Source organism: Phycodurus eques, chromosome 6 (assembly GCF_024500275.1).
Source record: "Phycodurus eques isolate BA_2022a chromosome 6, UOR_Pequ_1.1, whole genome shotgun sequence".
Lineage (NCBI taxonomy): Eukaryota > Metazoa > Chordata > Actinopteri > Syngnathiformes > Syngnathidae > Phycodurus > Phycodurus eques.
Window position 1 is genome coordinate 25,382,076 of NC_084530.1, and position 20,109 is coordinate 25,402,184.

The 20,109-nt window shown below is 41.2% G+C and overlaps 1 protein-coding gene and 2 non-coding genes across 4 annotated transcripts; 1 reads left to right on the forward strand and 2 right to left on the reverse strand.

Annotated features, from left to right (window-relative positions):
• Nucleotides 1-1,547: 1,547 nt before the first annotated feature.
• pla2g6 (phospholipase A2, group VI (cytosolic, calcium-independent)) lies at nucleotides 1,548-16,275 on the forward strand. Of its 2 annotated transcripts, XM_061680534.1 has the most exons (19): nucleotides 1,548-1,605; nucleotides 4,365-4,585; nucleotides 4,925-5,137; nucleotides 5,893-6,073; nucleotides 7,213-7,400; nucleotides 7,957-8,053; nucleotides 8,462-8,644; nucleotides 8,711-8,819; nucleotides 10,521-10,637; nucleotides 11,822-11,912; nucleotides 11,985-12,148; nucleotides 12,266-12,416; nucleotides 13,681-13,814; nucleotides 13,888-13,965; nucleotides 14,091-14,245; nucleotides 14,326-14,377; nucleotides 14,790-14,905; nucleotides 14,985-15,058; nucleotides 15,522-16,275. In XM_061680534.1, the coding sequence occupies exons 2-19, from the start codon at nucleotides 4,371-4,373 to the stop codon at nucleotides 15,664-15,666; spliced, it is 2,463 nt and encodes an 820-aa protein (XP_061536518.1). In that variant the 5' UTR covers nucleotides 1,548-1,605; nucleotides 4,365-4,370; the 3' UTR covers nucleotides 15,667-16,275. The 2 variants fall into 2 exon arrangements, with proteins under 2 accessions (XP_061536518.1, XP_061536519.1); XM_061680535.1 differs by lacking the exon at nucleotides 13,888-13,965.
• Nucleotides 16,276-16,671: 396 nt separating this feature from the next.
• On the reverse strand, nucleotides 16,672-16,743 carry trnac-gca (transfer RNA cysteine (anticodon GCA)). Its single transcript has one exon. It is a non-coding gene; the product is annotated as a tRNA-Cys (tRNA).
• A 1,414-nt stretch (nucleotides 16,744-18,157) lies between these two features.
• trnac-gca (transfer RNA cysteine (anticodon GCA)) lies at nucleotides 18,158-18,229 on the reverse strand. The gene has a single exon. It is a non-coding gene; the product is annotated as a tRNA-Cys (tRNA).
• Nucleotides 18,230-20,109: the final 1,880 nt, after the last annotated feature.

Sequence of the window (20,109 nt, forward strand, 5' to 3'; positions counted from 1 at the left end):
GTCGAGGCCAGCCCTCCTGGTTGTCATGGCAACGAGGAAGACACGCACTACAATTTAATGGAGCGCGCTTCTTTTTTCTTTTCTTCTAACGTCATCACCGTTTAAAAGGTCCAGAAATGACAACAAAAGTTTGAAAATATAATGTGAATATTTTTAGAAATAAAAGAAAACTACTATTTATACTAGATTATAACGTGCCGATCGTTAAAAAAAAAATTATTGCACTTTTTGTTATGACGATACAGCTTTGCCTTGGAATGTGTGTGTGTGGGGGAGGGAGGACACTATTGTTCATCTTGCCCGGGACGGCCGAGGGGGGTGGAGGGTCTTGAAACGCCCCTGCCTAACCCTTACTTGCAATAACTGCTTCAAGCCTGCGGTCCATTGACTTCACCAGGCTGTTGCATTCTTCATTTGAAATGCTTTTCCAGGCCTTTACTGGAGCCTCTTTCAGTTCTTGTTTGTTTCTGGGGGTTTCTCCCTTCAGTCTCCTCTTCATGAGGTAAAATCCATGCTCTATTGGGTTAAGGTCCAATGATTGACTTGGCCAGTCGAAGACCTTCCACTTTTCCCCCCTGATGAAGTCATTTGTTGTGTTGCCACTGTGTTTTGGGTCATTGCCTTGTTGCATGAGGAAGCTTCTCCTGATAAGTTTGGATGCATTTTTCTGCAATGCTTTTTTGGGTGTTTCTTCACAGCTCAACAATGTTTCTGTCATCAATTGCTGTTGATACCCTTGGCCGACCTGTTTGATGTCTGTTGCTCAGTACACCAGTAGTATTTTTTTCTTTTTCAGGACATTCCAAATTGTTGTATTGTCTATGCCCAATGTTTGTGCAATAGCTCTGATTGAGTTTCCTTCTTCTCTCAGCTTCAAAATGGTTTGCTTTTCTCCCATAGACAGCTCTCTGGTCTTTATGTTTGCTTACCAGCAAATGCAGTTTTCACAGGTGAAACCCAAAGCCAAAAACAAGCACTATTTAATGTTTAAAGAATTAATCTAAAAGGCAACACCTGAGCAACTAGAAACACCCATCAGTCACATGCTCACTTGAAAAATAGGTGGCTTCAAACAAAAGGCGCTCTGTCCTGAATTGTCTAACACATCTAGATGTAAATACCATGAAATAAAAGCTGCAATTCTGAACATTTGTCTCATATTCGTCTTTTGATCTGAAACCTAAATGTCTACAGTATACAACAAGAACAAAGAAATTGACGTTGCCGTTCCAATACTTTTGGAGGGGACTGCATTTGTGTAGAGTACATTTAATTGTCTTTTCCAATTATTCACACGGTGCCAAGCATATTACTGTGTCTCGAGAGATTAGCAGGTGTTATTACAGATACAGAAAATTATAATGTTATTACTAAAAATAATAAATAAATATTATTGATCACTTTGTCACATTTTTGCTTCCTTCAGATTGTGAATGAACTCAAATTCGACTGTGTCGGTTTTCCAGGTTTAGGTCCCGCCTAATTCCTCCCAAGGTGATCTGTGATTGGTTCCCTTGACGTCATTCATCAAGCTTGGTTGCAGCGTGGTGGTTGTTGGCGTTGCTGTCATAAGTCAGACATCAACACAGGAGGGGAGAGCTCGTCGTAAGTAGACGCTTCTACGATACTTAATGCGATTATCCGCTTGATTGTATGTATGTGTGTGTGTGTGTGTGTGGAGGGGGGGGTTAATTTATGATTTTCATTTATGAATTTCATTTATGAATGGTTTTAACAATAGCCGGGTTTTTAAACGCCGTTAAATGACTGTTCGCGCCGCCTCTCGGTTGTGACGTCGTGTTTTCAGGCGAAAATGTCACTAGACGACCAGAAACATGCGAGCAGCATGAATGAACTCACTTGTTCAGCAGTCATACTGGAGTTTCGCTTTCTCATGGGAAACGCACTTCAACTGAACCAAATGACAGCCAAGCTAGCAGCAGCGTTGATTGTATCGTTACCTCACAAGAAATAGTCCTTCCCCCTCCAATAACAGTACTGGCATTGTATACAGCAAAGTAGCCCTTGTTATTATAACGATTGAAGGTTCTGATTGTAGTATGAATAAATGTATTCTTGTTTACAGCAGTCCCATAGGCAGGGTTACACAAACAAGGTTAAATAATTTAGTACAGTGTCCTTTTTATATAATAAAAAAAAAATCACAATGGGATAAATTCCATGAAATTAATTAAACGTTGCTGAAGTTATGCTGTGTTAAACAGGCGTGAGAATTTGGTGCTTCCCTCGCATCTTTGCTATTCACACATTCACCTATTGGTATATTTTCTGGGGGACGCTATCCTTAATTATTTGCTGAAGACCTCACCTATTCGCTGTTTTTGTGATCAGGCCAAGCACCAGCTAGTGCACTGGTGTCAAACTGGTGGCCCGGGGGCCAGATCTGGCCCGCCACATCATTTTATGTGGCAAAAGCAAATCAAAATTGCTAATTGTGTTCTATTGTAATAACGTTGAGATATCGCAAGAATTTTTTGTTACCAACCCTGTTTGAAAATAAATGTACTAGTTGAAAAATGTTTTATAGGATTCTTATTTTAAAAGTAGTTATTCATCAATTTGTCGTGTAATTATATGAGATGATAATTCCTTTAAGTGGGTTCCTCCGAGGGAAGCCATAAATACAATGTGGCCTGTGACAAAAATGAGTTTGACACCCCCGATCTAGTGGCATCTTAGTGCTAAAGAACTGTTGAAGTGCGTTGAGGAGCTTCATGGAGACGAAAGTAGGCTTTTGCTGCCATCTTGTGGGAACTGCAGACATTTACAGTACAAAAAAGAAAAAACAAACAGTGCACAATGGCCAAGAAGTGTAATATTATAAAGTGCTATTTTCATCATTGAAAAACACATTACAAAATGTTTTTTTGTTTATTGGGGGTGAGACTCAAACAGATTCAGAATCATTTTTATTTTGCCAAGTATGTCCAAAAACTCCACAAGGAATTTGCCTCCGGTAGTTGGAGCCGCTCTAGTACGACAACAGACAGTCAATTGACAGAGAATACTTTTGAGACATAAAAACATTGAGAAAAACACGGAGCAATAAAAGGTTGCTAGCAATCTGGTAATGCTGGTACTTTTTTTTTTTTTTTGACAATTGTGCAAAAAGATGCATAGTCCTCTAGCAATTACTGCGGTTTGAATGACTAATATAGCAATAGTCCGGTGCAATGACCATTGTGCAAAGGGCGCCGAGACTTCAAGGAATGTATGCAGTTTAAAGTAACTAGTAGTGCGATAATCTGGGACAATGTCGATTGTGCAAATGTTGCAGATACTCCTCAGTCAGTGTGCAAGATGCTACTAATTGTAATGCATGCCAGACTGATTTAGAGCCATTAGCGCTAAACTGTTTTTCCAACATTGCCGCATAGTTTCTCTTTGCAATGTTAATTTCTTTAGTCAGCTGGTTTCTAGCTCGATTATACAGGGCCCTGTCCCCGCTTCGATATGCGTCCTCCTTAGCTTGGCGAAGTTGCTTAAGTTTGGCAGTGAACCACGGTTTGTTGTTATTGAATGTGCGAAATTACTTTGTTGGTACACACACATCTTCACAGAAACTAATATAGGATGTGACAGTGTCCGTATATTCATCCTGACTGCCAGCTGAATTTTCAAAGACACGCCAGTCTGTGCCGTCTAAACAGCTTTGAAGTTCTATCTTTGCTTCATTTGTCCACTTTTTCACTGTTGGCTTCGCACATTTAAGTTCTTGCCTGTATGTTGGTATTATGTGAATTAAGCCGTGATCAGACGAGCCCAGGGCTGCGAGGTATGGCACGGTATGTGTTATTAACTACCGGAGACGCATTCCTTGTGTGCTTTGGACATACTTGGCAAATAAAGATGATTCTGATTCTGATTCTGATTTAGCGTAGTATAGCAGTGGTCTAAATGCTTGTATTTAGGGATTTGAGAAGTGCTTGGAGTTATGAGCGTGGTCAAGAAACAAAATAAAACTCGTACTTCAAGGCACCACTGTATTGTTTACTTGTAATAAATCTATTACGAATTACTTAATTAAATGAATAATAGAAAAATAAAATACAATTTGATTAACCAATTAAAAAGCAAAACAGCTAAAGTAATGCAACAAATATTATAGCACACGTGATAAAATGCTTGATGGGCCCACTTCAAGAACGCGGGCCATATTTTCTTCTTGAGCAAAGGAACTGACTCCAAAAACAGCAATATACTCCATATGATACATTTATTTTTACACATTAATCCAGGAATTGAATCTATACTGTACTCTTGTTTAAATGTAAAATATCAAATCCAGAGCTGCCACCATATTCAGCCCACACGCTCGCGTTCAAATTGTGATTTTCTTCCAGGTCACGATGCAGTTCCTGGGGCGTCTTTTGGACACGGTGTCGTCCGTATCCACCCTGTTCACCAACCCTTACCGGGTGAGGGACGTCCAGCTGTCCGACTACGGTGGGGGAGAGAAGATCAAAGTGAGGCAGGAAGGACGTCTGGTTCTCTATAAGAATGCCCAGTGCCAGTCGTGGGATTGTGTGCTAATGTGCCCCGACACACCTGCGGCGGCCCTGAGGTCCGTTGCAATGTTTGTGAAATGTACATTTTGTTAACCTGATGTCAAACGTCAACCAGATGGATTTCCTCTTTCAACTAACAACAACTTGCCTTAACAAAATCATTAGTGGATGTCTACTGAGTTGACCTATTGATCTCAACAAGAGTCTTTTATGTGGTTTTTGTTAACTGTACATTATGACTTTTGGAGATTACACTAATTGATGCGCACAGATTCAGATGTTGACGAAGATGTGCTATGAGTTTATTGGGTTTTTAAAAATCAGTTTTGCAGTTTTAGAGGTAAGACCATAAAAGGTATGATTAGTTTCTAAATATGCATCATTTTCGGAATAAGGCTTTTCCAGGTGGCAGCAGAAGAGGATGCCATGAACTGGTTCCCGCAGTATGCACTTAAGCTTCCGCCCTTTTACGACATACTCCCGCCAATGAAGGCTGAGACCGCCCAGATGATCGTGGACTGCCTGCGTAACCACCCGGATTGGAGCGCCGCTCACATCGCTGTGGACACAGGCCTCAGGGAGTGTCTGAAACACAACTACGTACAGAGGTGAGACAGGATTCTCTGGAATTTGTTGTCAATCGGCATTTGGTTCTGTATAAATCAATGCAAACCAATGCATTGGTGCTACAGTGTTCTCCCACTATTGCGCAGATTTTTCAAATGATTGTTTTTTGATGGGTTAGCCCAAATATTCAACAACAGGCTTGCCAAAGTCACATGCAATCCCACCAGGCCCTGCCTCTTAAAGGAACAACTCTAACACACAGACTACAATACACATAGTATTTTCTATACATTTTACGCTTTAATTTTTTGGTTTAAATGTGTGTGGAGAAAACGTTTTTTTTTTCTTTTTTCTTTATATGATCTCTCTATGTCATAGATTTTTAACTATTGCAGGTGGGGCTAGATCACAGGTGTCAAACCGGTGGCCCGGGAGCTAGATCTAGCTCGCCATATCACTTTATGTGGCCCACGATAGCAAATCATGTGCGTCGACCTGCTTTTTGCTAAAATACCAAAATCACAAATTGTCTTCTCTTTCAATAATATTGAGACATTACAAGCATTTTTTGTAGCCCCCTTTTTTTACAGGCTTTTAATTTCAAAACTAGTTATCCAGGAATTTGTAGTGTATATGAGACGATAATACATTTATATGGGTTTGCAGTCATAACGGCCCTCCGAGGGCAACCATAACTACAATGTGGCCCGAGACAAAAATTAGTTTGACACTCCTGGTCTGGAATGTATTTCCCAACGTAAATGGGGGTTTACTGTAATAGGTTTTATGTTTGCAGTCAGATCAACGCTCGGGACGCGCTCGGTCAGACGCCGCTGCATCTGGCGTGCGAGCGAAGCGACGCGGCTTGCGTGAAGGAGCTCCTCGATGAGAGCCAGGCTCGCACGGACTGCAGAGACCAGCAGGGAGAGACGCCCATGCACATTGCCGCCAAGCACGACTCACCCGCCGTCATCCAGGTGAGCGGGTCCCGACCCTCGCGTTACATATTATCTTCTAAAAGCTTACGAAGGAGGACGCTCATGATCAGGGAATTAAACAGTGAAACATTAACTGGCCCTGTAATAAATGAAAGAAGTAGATCAGCGGAAATGAAACGCAGAAGAGAGTTGGCGGCAAACCTATTTACATTCAATTCGAACTACAGGCTGCAAATTATTGTGGGGAAATTAATCAGTGTCATAGCAGCTTGAGAAAAATAAAAACACTTTTTTAAAAAGCTAATGCTGCATACCAGACTTCTTGGAAGTAGTACCAGTCAAAAGTAAACTCAAAAACATTGCCGACAACCTTAATAAATCTTTCATTCTACCGAAGTAATGTCGATGATTGTTTAGGAAAATTACCAAATTCTCAAATATTGGCTTCTGCTTTTATAGTAATACTATCATTATTCTTTGGACAAACCAAGCCACGAGAACTGGCTTGAAAAGAAACAAATCACTATATTAATACAGCCCACAACAAAACAAAATGCACTTCATCGTGGTCTTACACTAATTACAGAAATGCAGCAAGTGCAAACTTGATTACTTGCAACTTCTAGGAAGGAATGAACTTAGCACTGCATTGTCATTGGGAACCTAGAATGAGACTTGCATCTTCCATCTCAAGAAAAATGCCACAATGGCGGAATGGAAAAGCACAAATGACAGCCAACAAAGCCTGAATGCGCATGCACAATAAGCCATTTTGAAAACCTCTCCGAGACCTCTTGACTTCATCTGTAATGGGAACCTCAATGTCTAAGTTTCCCCCAGATGTTGATAGTCTTTCGATATAACAAAGTTATTGTTTTTCTTCTTGTTTTAGTTTCTGCAGCAGCCTTTTAGTAGTGCCTTAATTAGACAGATGGATAAGTACTTTATTCATCCACAGGGGAAATTTACCATTTATTCACAGAGTTAATTGTGTTTTAAGCAGGTTGCTGCCAAGTCATGAAAGCCATTATGACCCCATTGCTTTTAAGACATATCAGCCGCTCCACAATACAACCTCATTGATCGCACTCAATCTAATTCAACATGATCAATATAATACTTCTCCTTAGTTGTGATTTTGCTCCTCATTCTGCCGCCGTTGTTCTGTCGCCACAAAGGTGTTGTGCTCGCGCTTGTGCTCGGGAGTGAACGAGCTGAACAACAGCGGGGAGACGCCGCTCCACGTTTCCTGCCGCCTGGGCCGAGTGGAGGCCGTCAAAGCCCTCTTGGGAGGCGGGGCCAAGTGCAACGTCCCCGGCGGCGGCGGCTACCCGATCCACTCTGCCATGAAGTACAGTGAGAAGAGGTAATAAACAACTAAATAGCTAGTAAACTACCTCTTAAGTTTAATCAAATCTGTTCAATCTTTTTTTTATTTATTTATTTATTTTTTTGCCTAATTCATTATTAATAATAGGGTGGGTACAGTAATTGACCTTTCTAGAGCCATTACTAATCAATTATTTAATATATTTTGAATACCGTAAATATTCTTTTCTACAAGGTTATTACTGTATAATAGTCTTTCTTACAGATTCGACCTTTTGCAATACACTGGTTTTCACTTTGTTTTGATTTAATTTTTTACTGTTCGATCGGACCGTTTTTAATCATATACTGGTTTGAATATTCTTAGAAATTCATCATGAGCTTTATTAATCTTTTTATGCACTTAATTACAGTTCTGAGTCAGTAAATTATATTTTAACTCATTCACTGCCAGCCTTCCCAGTTAACATGGCTATTTGACTTCTATAGCCGTCAATGGCAGTGAATGTGTTAATAGATCTATCATTTAGATTCCTGAGACAGTTTTCACTATATTTGATGGGATGCATATCATAAGGATTGTTGTTTGTCAGCTGTACAGAGGAGATCCTGAAAGCAGACCCTGACCAGCTGCATGCAGAAGACTCTTTGTATGGAGGCACGCCCCTCCACTGGGCTAAAACAGCCGAGGTAAGGCATTGCAGCGGTTGTAAACTGAGTAACAAAAAAATAGGTATGAGAACTGAGAATTTTTTAACGAAGGCTGATTGTTTTTAAGCTGGCACAAGACAACACATTCGCCATGCATCAATCTTGTAGCTGACAACATCAAACAATTCTTTTAAATAAGGCTGTGGATGGGGAATATCTTGCTTCTCTGAATCAGTCGCCGTTGACGTTAATACTCCCTGGTTCACGCTCCTCTATGTTGTTGGCGTCTCTGTTATTTAAGTCAGGTCATTCGTAAGTCGAAGTACCGCTGTGTACTCAAGCAAAGTATAGATAACTGAAAATCTACTTAAATACAGTAATAAAGTATTTCATCTTCGTTACTTCCCACCACTGACAGCTTGACTTTCAACATGATCTGGATTCTAGATGTGTCGCATGCTGCTGGAGAGGGGCAGCGCCATCAACTACCTCAGTGAGACAGGCGAGAGTGCCCTCCACATTTGCACCAAGAAGGGTCGCTTCGAGGCAGCCATGGTCTTGCTCACGCACGGCGCCAACGCCAACCTGAAGGGGCAGGACGGCAACACGGCGTTGCACCTCGCCATGAAAGTGCGTGGCCCAGGTTTGTGGCCCTGAATCCCGGCCAAATGAAAGGACTGTTTGTGTCCGTAACAGATGGATCACATGGAGTTAATCAAAGCTCTGATCGTGTTCGGGGCCGACGTGGAGATCCACAACGACTTGGGAGAGACGCCGGGGCTGATCGCTGCTCGTACCAGCAAAGGTACTGCGACTGAGTTAAAAGTCAAATCCATGTATGATTCAAAGGCATACATTTGTAGTACTTGACATATTATGCACTAACAAACTTTTTTTTTTAATCAAATGGTCACATTTGGGCAAAGGTGGGTAGAGTAGCCAACAATCAGACCCAAGTAACAGTACTGTTACTTTAGAATAATATGACTCGACTAAAAGTAAAAAGTAGTCCTCCAAACAGTTGCTAGTTACATAAGTACTTCTGCTTTTTTTGTTTTTTTTAATTAGAACATGAACATCAAATAGGCAAAAATATGAAATAGGAATGTGAAACTTTAGATATTGCCCAACAACACCTTAAACTAAACTTAAACTAAAAGATTAATATTAATAACAATAATTGAGGGCAAATTCAGCCGAAAAGAAAATTTAAACCCAAAATTAACTTAACTATTTACCCTCACCAGGCAGAGATTACACGCACACACACAAAAAAAAAGCCAAATATTTTCTAAAGTTCCAAGTGGAGTTTTTGTAGACGAAAATGCTGACGTTTTTAAGCAGACACAGATTTCTCATTGTCCAGGCATCGATTTTCTCTACCGCTTATGCTCACTCGGGTCGCGGGTGAGCTGGAGCCTATCTGTACGATAAATACAGATTTCTGTCATGTTTCACGTAAATGAGTCACTCGGAAAACTTTGCGTCTTTGTGGGGCTGCGGTGCAGTAGAATGTGTACAGTCCTGCGATTGCCTTGCTCCGTTTGCTCGGTCAAATGGAGTCAAACGTCACTAGTAGTTACGTTGGATTGGTGAAGCAGTCATGTGACTCAAGTCTCTCTGACAAACCAAAATAGATCGCGTGAGCAAGCTCAATGTCATGGAGTAAAATTACGGTAGCGTTTCTTCTTACAAAAACGACTCCAGTAAAAGTAAAAAGTATGTTACATTTAAGCTACTCTGACAAGTGCAATGTTAAGTTAAAACACTGAATGTAACTTGTTACTATCCACCTCTGTATTTGGAAGCATGTTCTCTAGCATCTAAGATTTTTGAGTGCCTCACACACCACATTCTACTTTACTTCTATATCTTTATAAGCAGTAATGTGTCAATTTTATTGTCCCTTCATAATTTTTAGGGCATGGTGTTTTTTTTTTTTTTTGACTAATTGACAATGACTAATAAATAAATGTACCACTTTAAAATGATGAGTGTACCCTTATTACAGGGCTAGAAATAGTTCATACTAGTATACTATTATTATATTGGGTAATATAAAGTCCTTAAATACAGTAGAGTGACTGCTTTGATGTCATAACTAATATAGTAGTCTACGAACTTTACAATAGGGCTTCCCTTTCCCATCACGGTGAGTGCAAAATCAACCTTTTAGCATAATAGATACAAGTCCTTAAATGCTGTATCCTCCATCAGCTGGATCTTGGCCCTGAGGCAAATGACTGAAAACGACCCATTAAAAACCCTCTTTAGTCACTCCCAAATTTCCTCGTTGTGGGACCAATGAAGTTTATTCTATATAAAGGGAGCCAGCTTGAACTTGTAAAATAGTAAGTCCTTTAAACCCATTTATTAATCCTTTTATAGTGTCATTATGAGCTTACCAATAAACATTTTGTAACCCATTTCATTGTGTGTGCATGTCTAACTGAGATTGCCTTGCTTGTTGTTTTTTAAAAAAAAAAAAAAAAAAAAAAAAAACAAGGTCCCAATAGAAAAATACTACTGGACATGCTGTGTAGTGTGGGTGTGCAACGCTGCCTGCCCCCCTCCCCTAGCAGCCCTCCGCCCATCACCAACAAGGCCGCGGCGCCAGGCATAGGTAACGCCGTCGTCCCCCTCGCCATCTACCAGTCATTCCTTAAAACTCATTTACTGCCATTGACGGCTGGCATTGAATGTTAAAACTATTTGATGCATCTCCTTAACATTTTATTGTACTTGGGTACATTGGTGCCTTGAGATACAAGTGACCTGACATATGATTTTTTCAGGATATGAGCAACGGTGCAGCAACACATTTAGACATTCAGTCAAACAGTACTTAGTCATATATTCTTTATCCTCTGTGAGGAGCTGAGACATCTATACTGTATGGTCATCCATGTACAGTACTGTCTGTTTTATACTGCCCCCAGGTGGCCAAAGCAGGCAGCAGCACAGTGGCTATTCAATTGATGCAAAGTGTGACAAAACTTCAATTCTTTTAAATTTACTTTAATTATGTATCTTAATGCACCACTGCACTTGGGTACTTTAGTATAACTTAGTGAAAGGATCAGCAACTTAAAGGGGACATATTATGTAAAGTTTTCAATTGCTTGTAGTTATGCGTTAAACAACAAGTAAATATTTTGCCTATTTCTGAAAACATCTGTGATTGTGCTCTTTCGCCACACAGTTATGTAACAGTATGTAAATTTACACATGAACCACTCCTACACTGGAATTCTCCTCCAATAATATGATCAGCTAGGCTAGGTGAATATCCGGAGCCACTTTCAAGCAAAATTTTCAATGCGGGTTTGATAATATGTTTGTGCACGACACGCACACACACACACACACACACACACACACAGTGTGGTGTATGACGTGCTGACGCCACGACTGAAAATGCTTTTATCGTCTTTTTGGGCATGCATGTTTTTTTCCACACTTCTAAAAATAAGGAGCGGCTCTTGTTGCAAAGCTCTCCACCCAGTTGTCATGGCATCGAAAGCCGGACTCATCACTGGTCCATGAGTGTATGGGATGGGGTATACAGTAAACTTGCTGACTTGCATTTCAGTAAGACAAGAGGGTGTGTATATTGCGCTGTAATTCTGGGAACTGTATTAAATTGTGGGGGGAATAATATGTCTCATTTAATGTAATGAAATCAGTTAAAGCAAATGCAACTCAAAAAATGATGTTTTAGTGTTGTACTCCCTTTCTCATTTCCCTCCTTTGTGCTTGGTCATGTTTCGGCACTGCACAAATCGCTGCCCTCCAATTGGCGCTCAGGGTTTGAGGACATTGTGCACCTGGGGGCTGTGATCGCCGCAATGAGCAGAGGCAAGTCGGAAGTGGACGGTTCCAAGATGGACAACAGGAGGTGCGTACGTGTAGCTATTTTAATAACGAAAGCGGAACAATTTATGACGGTGTTCCTTCTGCTCCTTTGAAGGATGGACACTCTGGTGTGTCTGGACGGGGGAGGAATCAGGGGATTGGTCCTGATCCAGATGCTAATCGCTCTGGAGAAAGAGGCCGGCCGTCCCACCAGGGAGCTCTTCGACTGGGTGGCTGGCACCAGCACAGGCGGCATCCTGGCTCTCGCTATCGTCCACGGTTTGTACATTGTTTTTTTGTTTTTGTTTGTTCGTTTTGTTTTTTCATTTCAGACCTATCTTCACCCGTCACATCCCAGCATGAACATGATGATGATGATGATGCTTCAATTTGCAGGGAAGTCCATGGAGTACCTCCGCTGTTTGTACTTTCGAATGAAGGAGCAGGTGTTCAGAGGCTCGCGACCTTACGAATCGGCCCCGCTGGAGGACTTTCTGAAGAAAGAGTTTGGAGAGAACACCAAAATGACAGACGTTCAGTATCCCAGGTAATAACTTCACCCCGCCCGATTACAGCACATATAAAACATCTCAGACACATTCCTTTTTTTTTTTGCCTCGGGGAAAAAAAAAAAAAGGTAGAATTTTGCTTTCAAGTTTAGGTGGACACACTGAAATCCTTTTTAAAAAATATATATTTATTTATGTTTACATTATTTTTTACAATTAATAACAATGTGGAAATTATAGAGAATCAACTTTATTGGTCCCACAACAAGGAACAACAATACAATAAAAACAAGTAATAACAATATAGCAAAATGATATAAAATGTACACAGTGGATATAAAGTCTACACACCTCTTTTCAAATGCCACCATACGCCATTAATGTGACATAACCAATACAACTCAATTGGAAAAAAAAAATATTTTAGATTAACTGGGGATGTGGCAGTGTTCAGAATACCATTAACAACCAATCATATTCAAGCTCATTTTAAATGGGAGTCAGCACATACCTGCAACCATTTAAAGTGCCTCTGATTAACCCCAAATAAAGTTCAGATGTTCTAGTAGGCCTTTCCTGACATTTGGTTTTCTTTTCGCAGTTGCCTGACGGTTTTGTACTAACCTTGACTGCTATTTGAACTGTTTATAATCATAAATTATATGCACACAAAATTTATGCATAATATACAAAATGGGCTTTCATTTATATAGCGCTTTTTTAACTTCAAGGTGCTCAGAGCGCTTTAACACTGTCCTCACCTACTTATGACGCAGCCTCAAGAGCAACTGAGTGTTCAGTATCTTGCCCAACAAAATAATGAAGTAAAACATAAATAAATACAATAAAAACAAAGCATAGACTATAAAATACAATTCTAATAATTGTGTGCTTGTGAGTACACCCTGAAGCAATTTTCTTTCAGTAGCATATTTATATTTTATCTCAGGTGTCTTATAAATATAACACATAACTTATCAGCATAACACAAAACACTTGTGCACGGCCCCTTTCAAGTCATCTGACAAAGTTGGATTTCAGTCTGCAATCTAACTAGCCCTTTCTAAACCTGTATTTGCCTCTCTTGTGAAGCCATTGTTTTTAGTAATTTCGTTGTATCCTTAAAGTTGAAATTCTCCTGGGCCAGAAAGTTTTGTGCAAGAACTAACTAAAATGTACCGGAATTTAGACTAAAGCCCTAGTTCTCTTTGAATGTTCACAATATTTAGTGGTCCTTTTTTTTTTTTTTTTTTTTTTTTAAAATTTGTATTAACTCTCTCTTCACTCCCATATCACACACAGGGTGATGGTGACCAGTGTTCTGGCAGACAGACACCCAGGAGAGCTTCACATTTTCAGGAACTACGACCCCCCCGTCCGCAGAGAGACCCCGTACGCCACCACCGCCACCTTCAAAGCCCTCACCATCCCGCGAGGTAGGAAGTAAGCTAGCATGTGTGAGCCCCTGTGCTGCGTTGTCGCCGTGTGCCAGCCGTGTCGTTGTTGCAGGATGGGAGGATGAGGATGTGTTGCTAGTAGGATACACAGTGGAACCAGCCAATAAGCATAGGAAGGTGACAGACGAAGGTGTGTGTCTGCTTGACTGAAAGACACTTGGTAGCTTTATCAGAACAGAGGAATGTTCGGGCTTGCTCATTTGATGCCCCAGTCACATTTAAAGGGTAATCCAATGTGTTCTGCCTTTTCATAAGAGCAACTTGTGTGGCGAGCGGCCCGCTCCAGTGGCGCTGCCCCCACCTACTTCCGGCCAATGGGACGCTTCCTGGATGGAGGGCTGTTGGCCAACAACCCTACGCTCGACGCCATGTCAGAGGTCCATCAGTACTACAAAGTGCTAAAAGCAGAGGTGACTCAACTTTCTTGAATTTGAGTGTTCAATAAAAACAAGAAGTCTGACGTCCAATAATGTTTTCTCTTGCTTCCTAGGGTCATGGGGTGGAAATCAAGAAGTTGGGTCTAGTTGTTTCTCTTGGGACTGGTAAGGCCCTGTGCGTGCCCATGAATAAGAATGTCAAATACAGTGGTGCCTTGACTTCCGAGTTTAATTCGTTCCGTGACCACGCATTGGAAATGTCATTGGTCTGTTCCAACTCGACGCTGTGGTCCTTCTGGTTTGTGTGCCTTCGCCACCAGGGGCAGTATTATGCAGCTATACAGAAAAAAAGTTTAAAAACCGAGTGACTCGGTAAACTCCAGTAATAGTAGTCGTTTTTCAATCACGTAGGTGCGGTTGTTTGTCTATATGTGCTCACCATCTAGAACCCCGCTGGGATAGGCTCCAGCTCACTCATGACGAATAAGGATAAGCGGTATAGAAAATGCATGATAGGTTCATGTTGTGCCTGTGGAGTGCTTTTCTCACACTGTGCATCGTCACCCTGTGTCTTTAGGAAAGCCTCCCCAGGTGGCGGTGAGTTCTGTGGACGTTTTCCGACCCTCCAATCCTCTGGAGTTGGCCAAGAGCATTGTAGGAGCCAAGGAGCTGGGCAAGATGCTGGTGGACTGCGTGAGTATCAGTTCACTCACCGAATCACTGGAAATGAAGTTAACGCTGTGTATGACGTCATCGCTGTGCTACCGGACAGTGTACGGACTCTGATGGCTGCGCTGTGGACCGAGCCACTGCCTGGTGTGAAATGATCGGCACCATCTACCACAGGTATGCATCTGAAGATGACCAGAAACCCCCTTTTTTTGGTAGTAGTAGTAGTAGTAGTAGTAGTAGTCACAGTCTTCAACTAATATTCTTCTAACATTTATACAATGCCTCTGGAAAATATTCACGACGTCAGAATTCTAACCACAAAAATCTCATAAAGAAAATGTGAAAAGGCTGTTTATTTTTGTAGATTTTTGTAAATACTTATTGTATGTACATGTGATTGCCAAATGTTTTTATTTTATTCCATTATGGAATAAGGCTGTAACCAAGGGGTGAAGCGCTTGTGAAGACTCTGTGGATCCATTGGAGCTAGTGTAAAAGATTATTTTCTCAAGATGACATACAAATCTTGATCACAGTTTCATCCCTGCCGTAATTCTAACTGTTAATAGTTATAATAATAATATGACAGCAGATGTCTTTTATGTCACTGCTGTGATTGGCCTCACCTCTCCTGCAGACTGAGCCCGCAGCTTTCCCAGGAGGTGATGCTGGACGAAGTGAGCGACACCATTCTGGTGGACATGCTGTGGGAAACGCAGATGTACCTGTACGACAAGAGGGTGGTGCTGCAGTCCCTGGCCAAAGCGCTAGTGGACAACTAAAAAAGTCTTTACATTTACACTGTTTAAGTTAGCATCTGCAAATATGTGACTGACATTTGACCCCTCATCACAAACGTCTCAAGCCGAACAACAGGGAGCCTGCTCCACTCGTGATAGTTTTGTGTGTGTCTTTTACATTTACCTCTAATATATGTGTGTGTGTGTGTGTGTGTGTGTGTGTGTGTGTGTGTGTATGTTTATATATATATCTTATATCTTATATTCCACATGTTGGTCATCTCACCCTTTGTTGCACTTTGGACTCAACCACCTCTGATAACATATTCTCAATAGGATTTTACACACATGTACTATACATTCACTGGACACAAGCAAGTGACTTCCAAATTCAAGAACTGTTAAAGCTGTGTTGTCAATTCAAATTGTTATCTTTGTCGAAGCAGAATTTTTGATACAGCTCTTGAATTAGATGTCATTAGACAGTGCCGCTGTACCTAATAAAGTGGCAGGACGTTGCTTGAAACTACTTGAAAGACAAACTGAAGACCAACTGGAATGGGACACTCAACTTGTACTATTCTGTTTTGTATACTTTAAATAGCGATTAATGTTGAATGTCAAATAAAAATGGTTTACATAATCTGCAAATTAAGCTCTTCTTTGCTGTCTGGCATCACATCATACTTGGAACAGAGGTTGGTCTTCGTGTCTCCTGCAGGTGGTGCCAGCACTCAATGTAAGCAGCAACCTATCTGTCAAGCATTGCATTGTGGGAAAGGTGGGATGGAGACGCCTGTGAAGCTCACCAGATGTCAGAAAGCTTGGAGGATAACAGGTGCTGTGTACTGTATGAGTAACTGTGTACTTGCTATATTTATGTTCACATGCAAAAGCTGACAATGCAGTGGCTTCGGTGTTGATGTGCACCAGCCAGCCAAAAATCTGATAGAAGAATTAGCGCACAGTGTCTTCATGGATGTTAAAACTCACTTCCCCTGCTCTTGTTGTTTCTGGTCAGTTTTATTATGGCCAACATAATTTTTAAGGGGGCACCCAGATTTGAACTGGGGACCTCTTGATCTGCAGTCAAATGCTCTACCGCTGAGCTATACCCCCTTCTTGTCAATGCTGCTGTTCCTGTTTAACGTATCAATAAATAAAGTTCCACCCTAAAACGCGCAGGACATTCCCACAAAAAGTCCTAGGCTACGAACAACAACGGAAAGAGGCAACCAGATCTGAACTGAAGATTTCTTGATCTGCAGTCAAATGCTCTAGCAGTGACCTATACCACTTTTTGCACGTATTCCACTTTTCCTGTTTAAGGTATCAATAAAGACAGACCCTACAAGCAGATGGACATTTCCTCAGAAGTCTTAGAATACAAACAACAGAAAAAAGAGGTCACCCAGGTTTGAATTGGTGATCGCTTGATCTGCAGTCAAATGCTCTACCACTGAGCTATACCCCTTTGTGCAGATTTCATATTTCCTGTTTAAGGTATAAATAAAACTGCAGAATTTCTGGACGAAAGTTCTCATGAACATGAGAGGAAGGGGAAACCTGATCTGACCTGGGGACCTCTTCATCTGCAGTCAAATGCTCAACCACTAAGCCCTTTGTCCAGGTTTCATGTTTCCTGTTTAAAGTATAAAGGTCCAGAAGCGCGTGGAAGGACTGACAAAATGTTTAGCCTATGAATATGAGAGGAAGGGGGAAACCTGATCGGACTTGGGGACCGCTTGATCTGCAGTCAAAAGCTGTTCCACTGAGTAATACCTCCGTTTTACATCTTTCGCGTTTCCTCTTTAAGGTATCAAAAAAAGAAAGTCCCTTCAAGTAGGGACATTTAGACAAAAGTCTTATTGCAAACAACAGAAAAAGGAAGTACCCATACTGGAACTGAGAACTTCTTAATCTGCAGTCAAATGCTCTACCACTGAGCTTGACACCCTTCACATAGGTTTTGCTTTTTTCGTTTAAGGTATCAAAGAAACCCTACAATAGCCATTCCCACAGAAGTCTTAGAATGCAAACAACAAGATTAATAATAAGTCTGGACTTGGAACCCAGGTCTGACCTTGAGACTTCTTGATCTGCAGTCAAATGCTCTACCACTGAGCTATACCCACTTTGTACATGTTTTACTTGTCCTTTTTAAGGTATTAATACAAGTCCAGACGCCGGGAAGAACCCAGATCTTAACTGGAGACCTCTTTATCTTCCGTCAAACGCTCAAGCACTGACCTATACCACCTTTTGCACAATTTTCACTTTTCCTGTCAACAAAGACAGTCCCTATAAACGGATTGACATTTCCACAAAAGTCTTGGAAGGCGAACAAAAAACAAAGAGGGGTAACCAAGATCTGAACCGGAGACCTCTTGATCTGCAGTCAAATGCTCGAGCATTGACCTGTACCAAATTTTGTGCAGTTTTCTTTTTTCATGTTTAAGGTATCAATAAGGAAAGTCCTAACTAGTATGGATTGACATTTCCACAAAAGTCTTAAAATACAAACAACAGAAAAAGGGGGCACCCAGAATTGAACTGGGGACCTCTTGATCTGCAGTCAAATGCTCTACCACTGAGCTATACCCCCTTTGCACCGGTTTTAGTTTCACCGTTTTAAGGTATTAATACAAGTCCAGACAGGTTTTCAAGGAACCCAGATCTGAAATTGAGACCACTTGATTTGCAGTCAAATGCTCTACCACATTCTATAAAGAAGGCCCCAACACAGTCATTTCCACAACAGATTTACAATACAAACGTATGAACTGGCGACCTTGATCTGCAGTCAAAAGTTTGACCACTGAGCTATGCTATTCTTATTCCAGCTAAGAATTTATAACCAAATAGATAGATAAAGTGGCAGGCGAGCCAAACCCACTGGAGCAATCAGGACACTTCCTCCTTCATCTGGAAGCAAGCGTGGCCGTCCCACTGATGCCATGTCACCTCATTGAACGAGTGAATGTGTGTGCAAACATCGCTTTCCTCCATTAACCCGTAGCAGACAGCGTTGCTTTGTTTCTGAGCCAAAAGAACCACATCAGCCCTCGCAAACGACGCCCGCACATCCTCCGCTCCCAATGCGGCCACAATGAGGCAGAAATCCTCCCTTTGGATGAGGAAAGGGGGATTTTTTTTTTTCCTCGTCCTCGTGGTTCCCAGCGTGCTAGTAATTAGCGTGAGACCTTTACTAATTGGCCTCTTTGGAAAAGAGAGCAGTGGAAAGGCTCGAAAATGAGAATACCGGTAATTAAGAGACAGTGGATGTTGATGCTTTCTTACTGCATTGTTACATGACAGAAATCTGCCTCTGTAGCACTGTACTGGTTAACTTGTTTTTAAGGATTTTTTAAAAATCACTATGATCACTATGAATCACTATAAAAGATCACTATGGATTTTTTTTAAAGGTAACTGATCCAAGACGCTTGCGTTAGCGGGCGTTCAAGATTGTACAGTTCAACCGGAAAAGTCGAACGCAATTAAAATTGTTTGAAGATGAGGAATTAAAACAACAGGACTTGTCTTTGTACTTAATTTGCAAACCCAATCACGCAACAGAGTATGGCAGGATTGTTGATGAAAGTCGCATTCAGTCTCCAGCATTGGTCACTTTGCATTCCTCGCAGCTCTGCTGACTATATTAACAAAATATTTAAATTATCTATTTGGTGCCAATGTTTTTGAGCAAGTCTATATAAAAAGAAACTTTTATTTTTTTTCCCCTGACCGTCTGACATAAAATCAGACAAAACATTTCCTGTTGTAAATCAATTAGGATTACCAAAATAATGCCAGAATAAGTAAGTAAAGAAAATATCAACTGAATGGACTGATAACAAGGTGGCATTTTGATTGACGTGTGTACTGTATGTTGCGTAATAGCAATTAGTGTGTCTTTTGTGTGTGTGTGTGTGTGTGTGTGTGTGTGTGTGTGTGTGTGACTTTTATCAGCGGGAAGCACAATTAACTCCCTCGCTGACTTCCAATTATTCCCCCCCACCCCCCCGTGGAGATTAAAGTCTCCCGAGTGGAACGACGCACAATTGGCCACCTTGAATCAAAAGTTGCAAACCTCCCACCGAGCCACTGTTTGGACACTCAGCACTCATCCAAACAACTGTCTGCTTGATTATTCTTTTAAAAAAATTCTTATTCAGACCAGGCGGGGGGGGGGGGGGGGATTTAGGGCAATCTTTAATTTATAAGATAAATCCATTGTTGAGTGGCGATTAACGATTAACGATGAGCGATTAACACGAGCCCGGAGGAAAGACAGAGAATTTCCCAAATTTGAGCAAATTTCACACATAGATAAAGAAACCAAAGCGCAAGGTGCCTGTTGCAAAGTAGAACTGTCTTAAATTCCAAAACTCAAGCGCACATTCTTAGCCGACCTGCCCATGGCCACCACTGTCCGTCACTCAACATGCAGAGCGGCTAGCGCTTTAGCCAGTGAACCTTTGG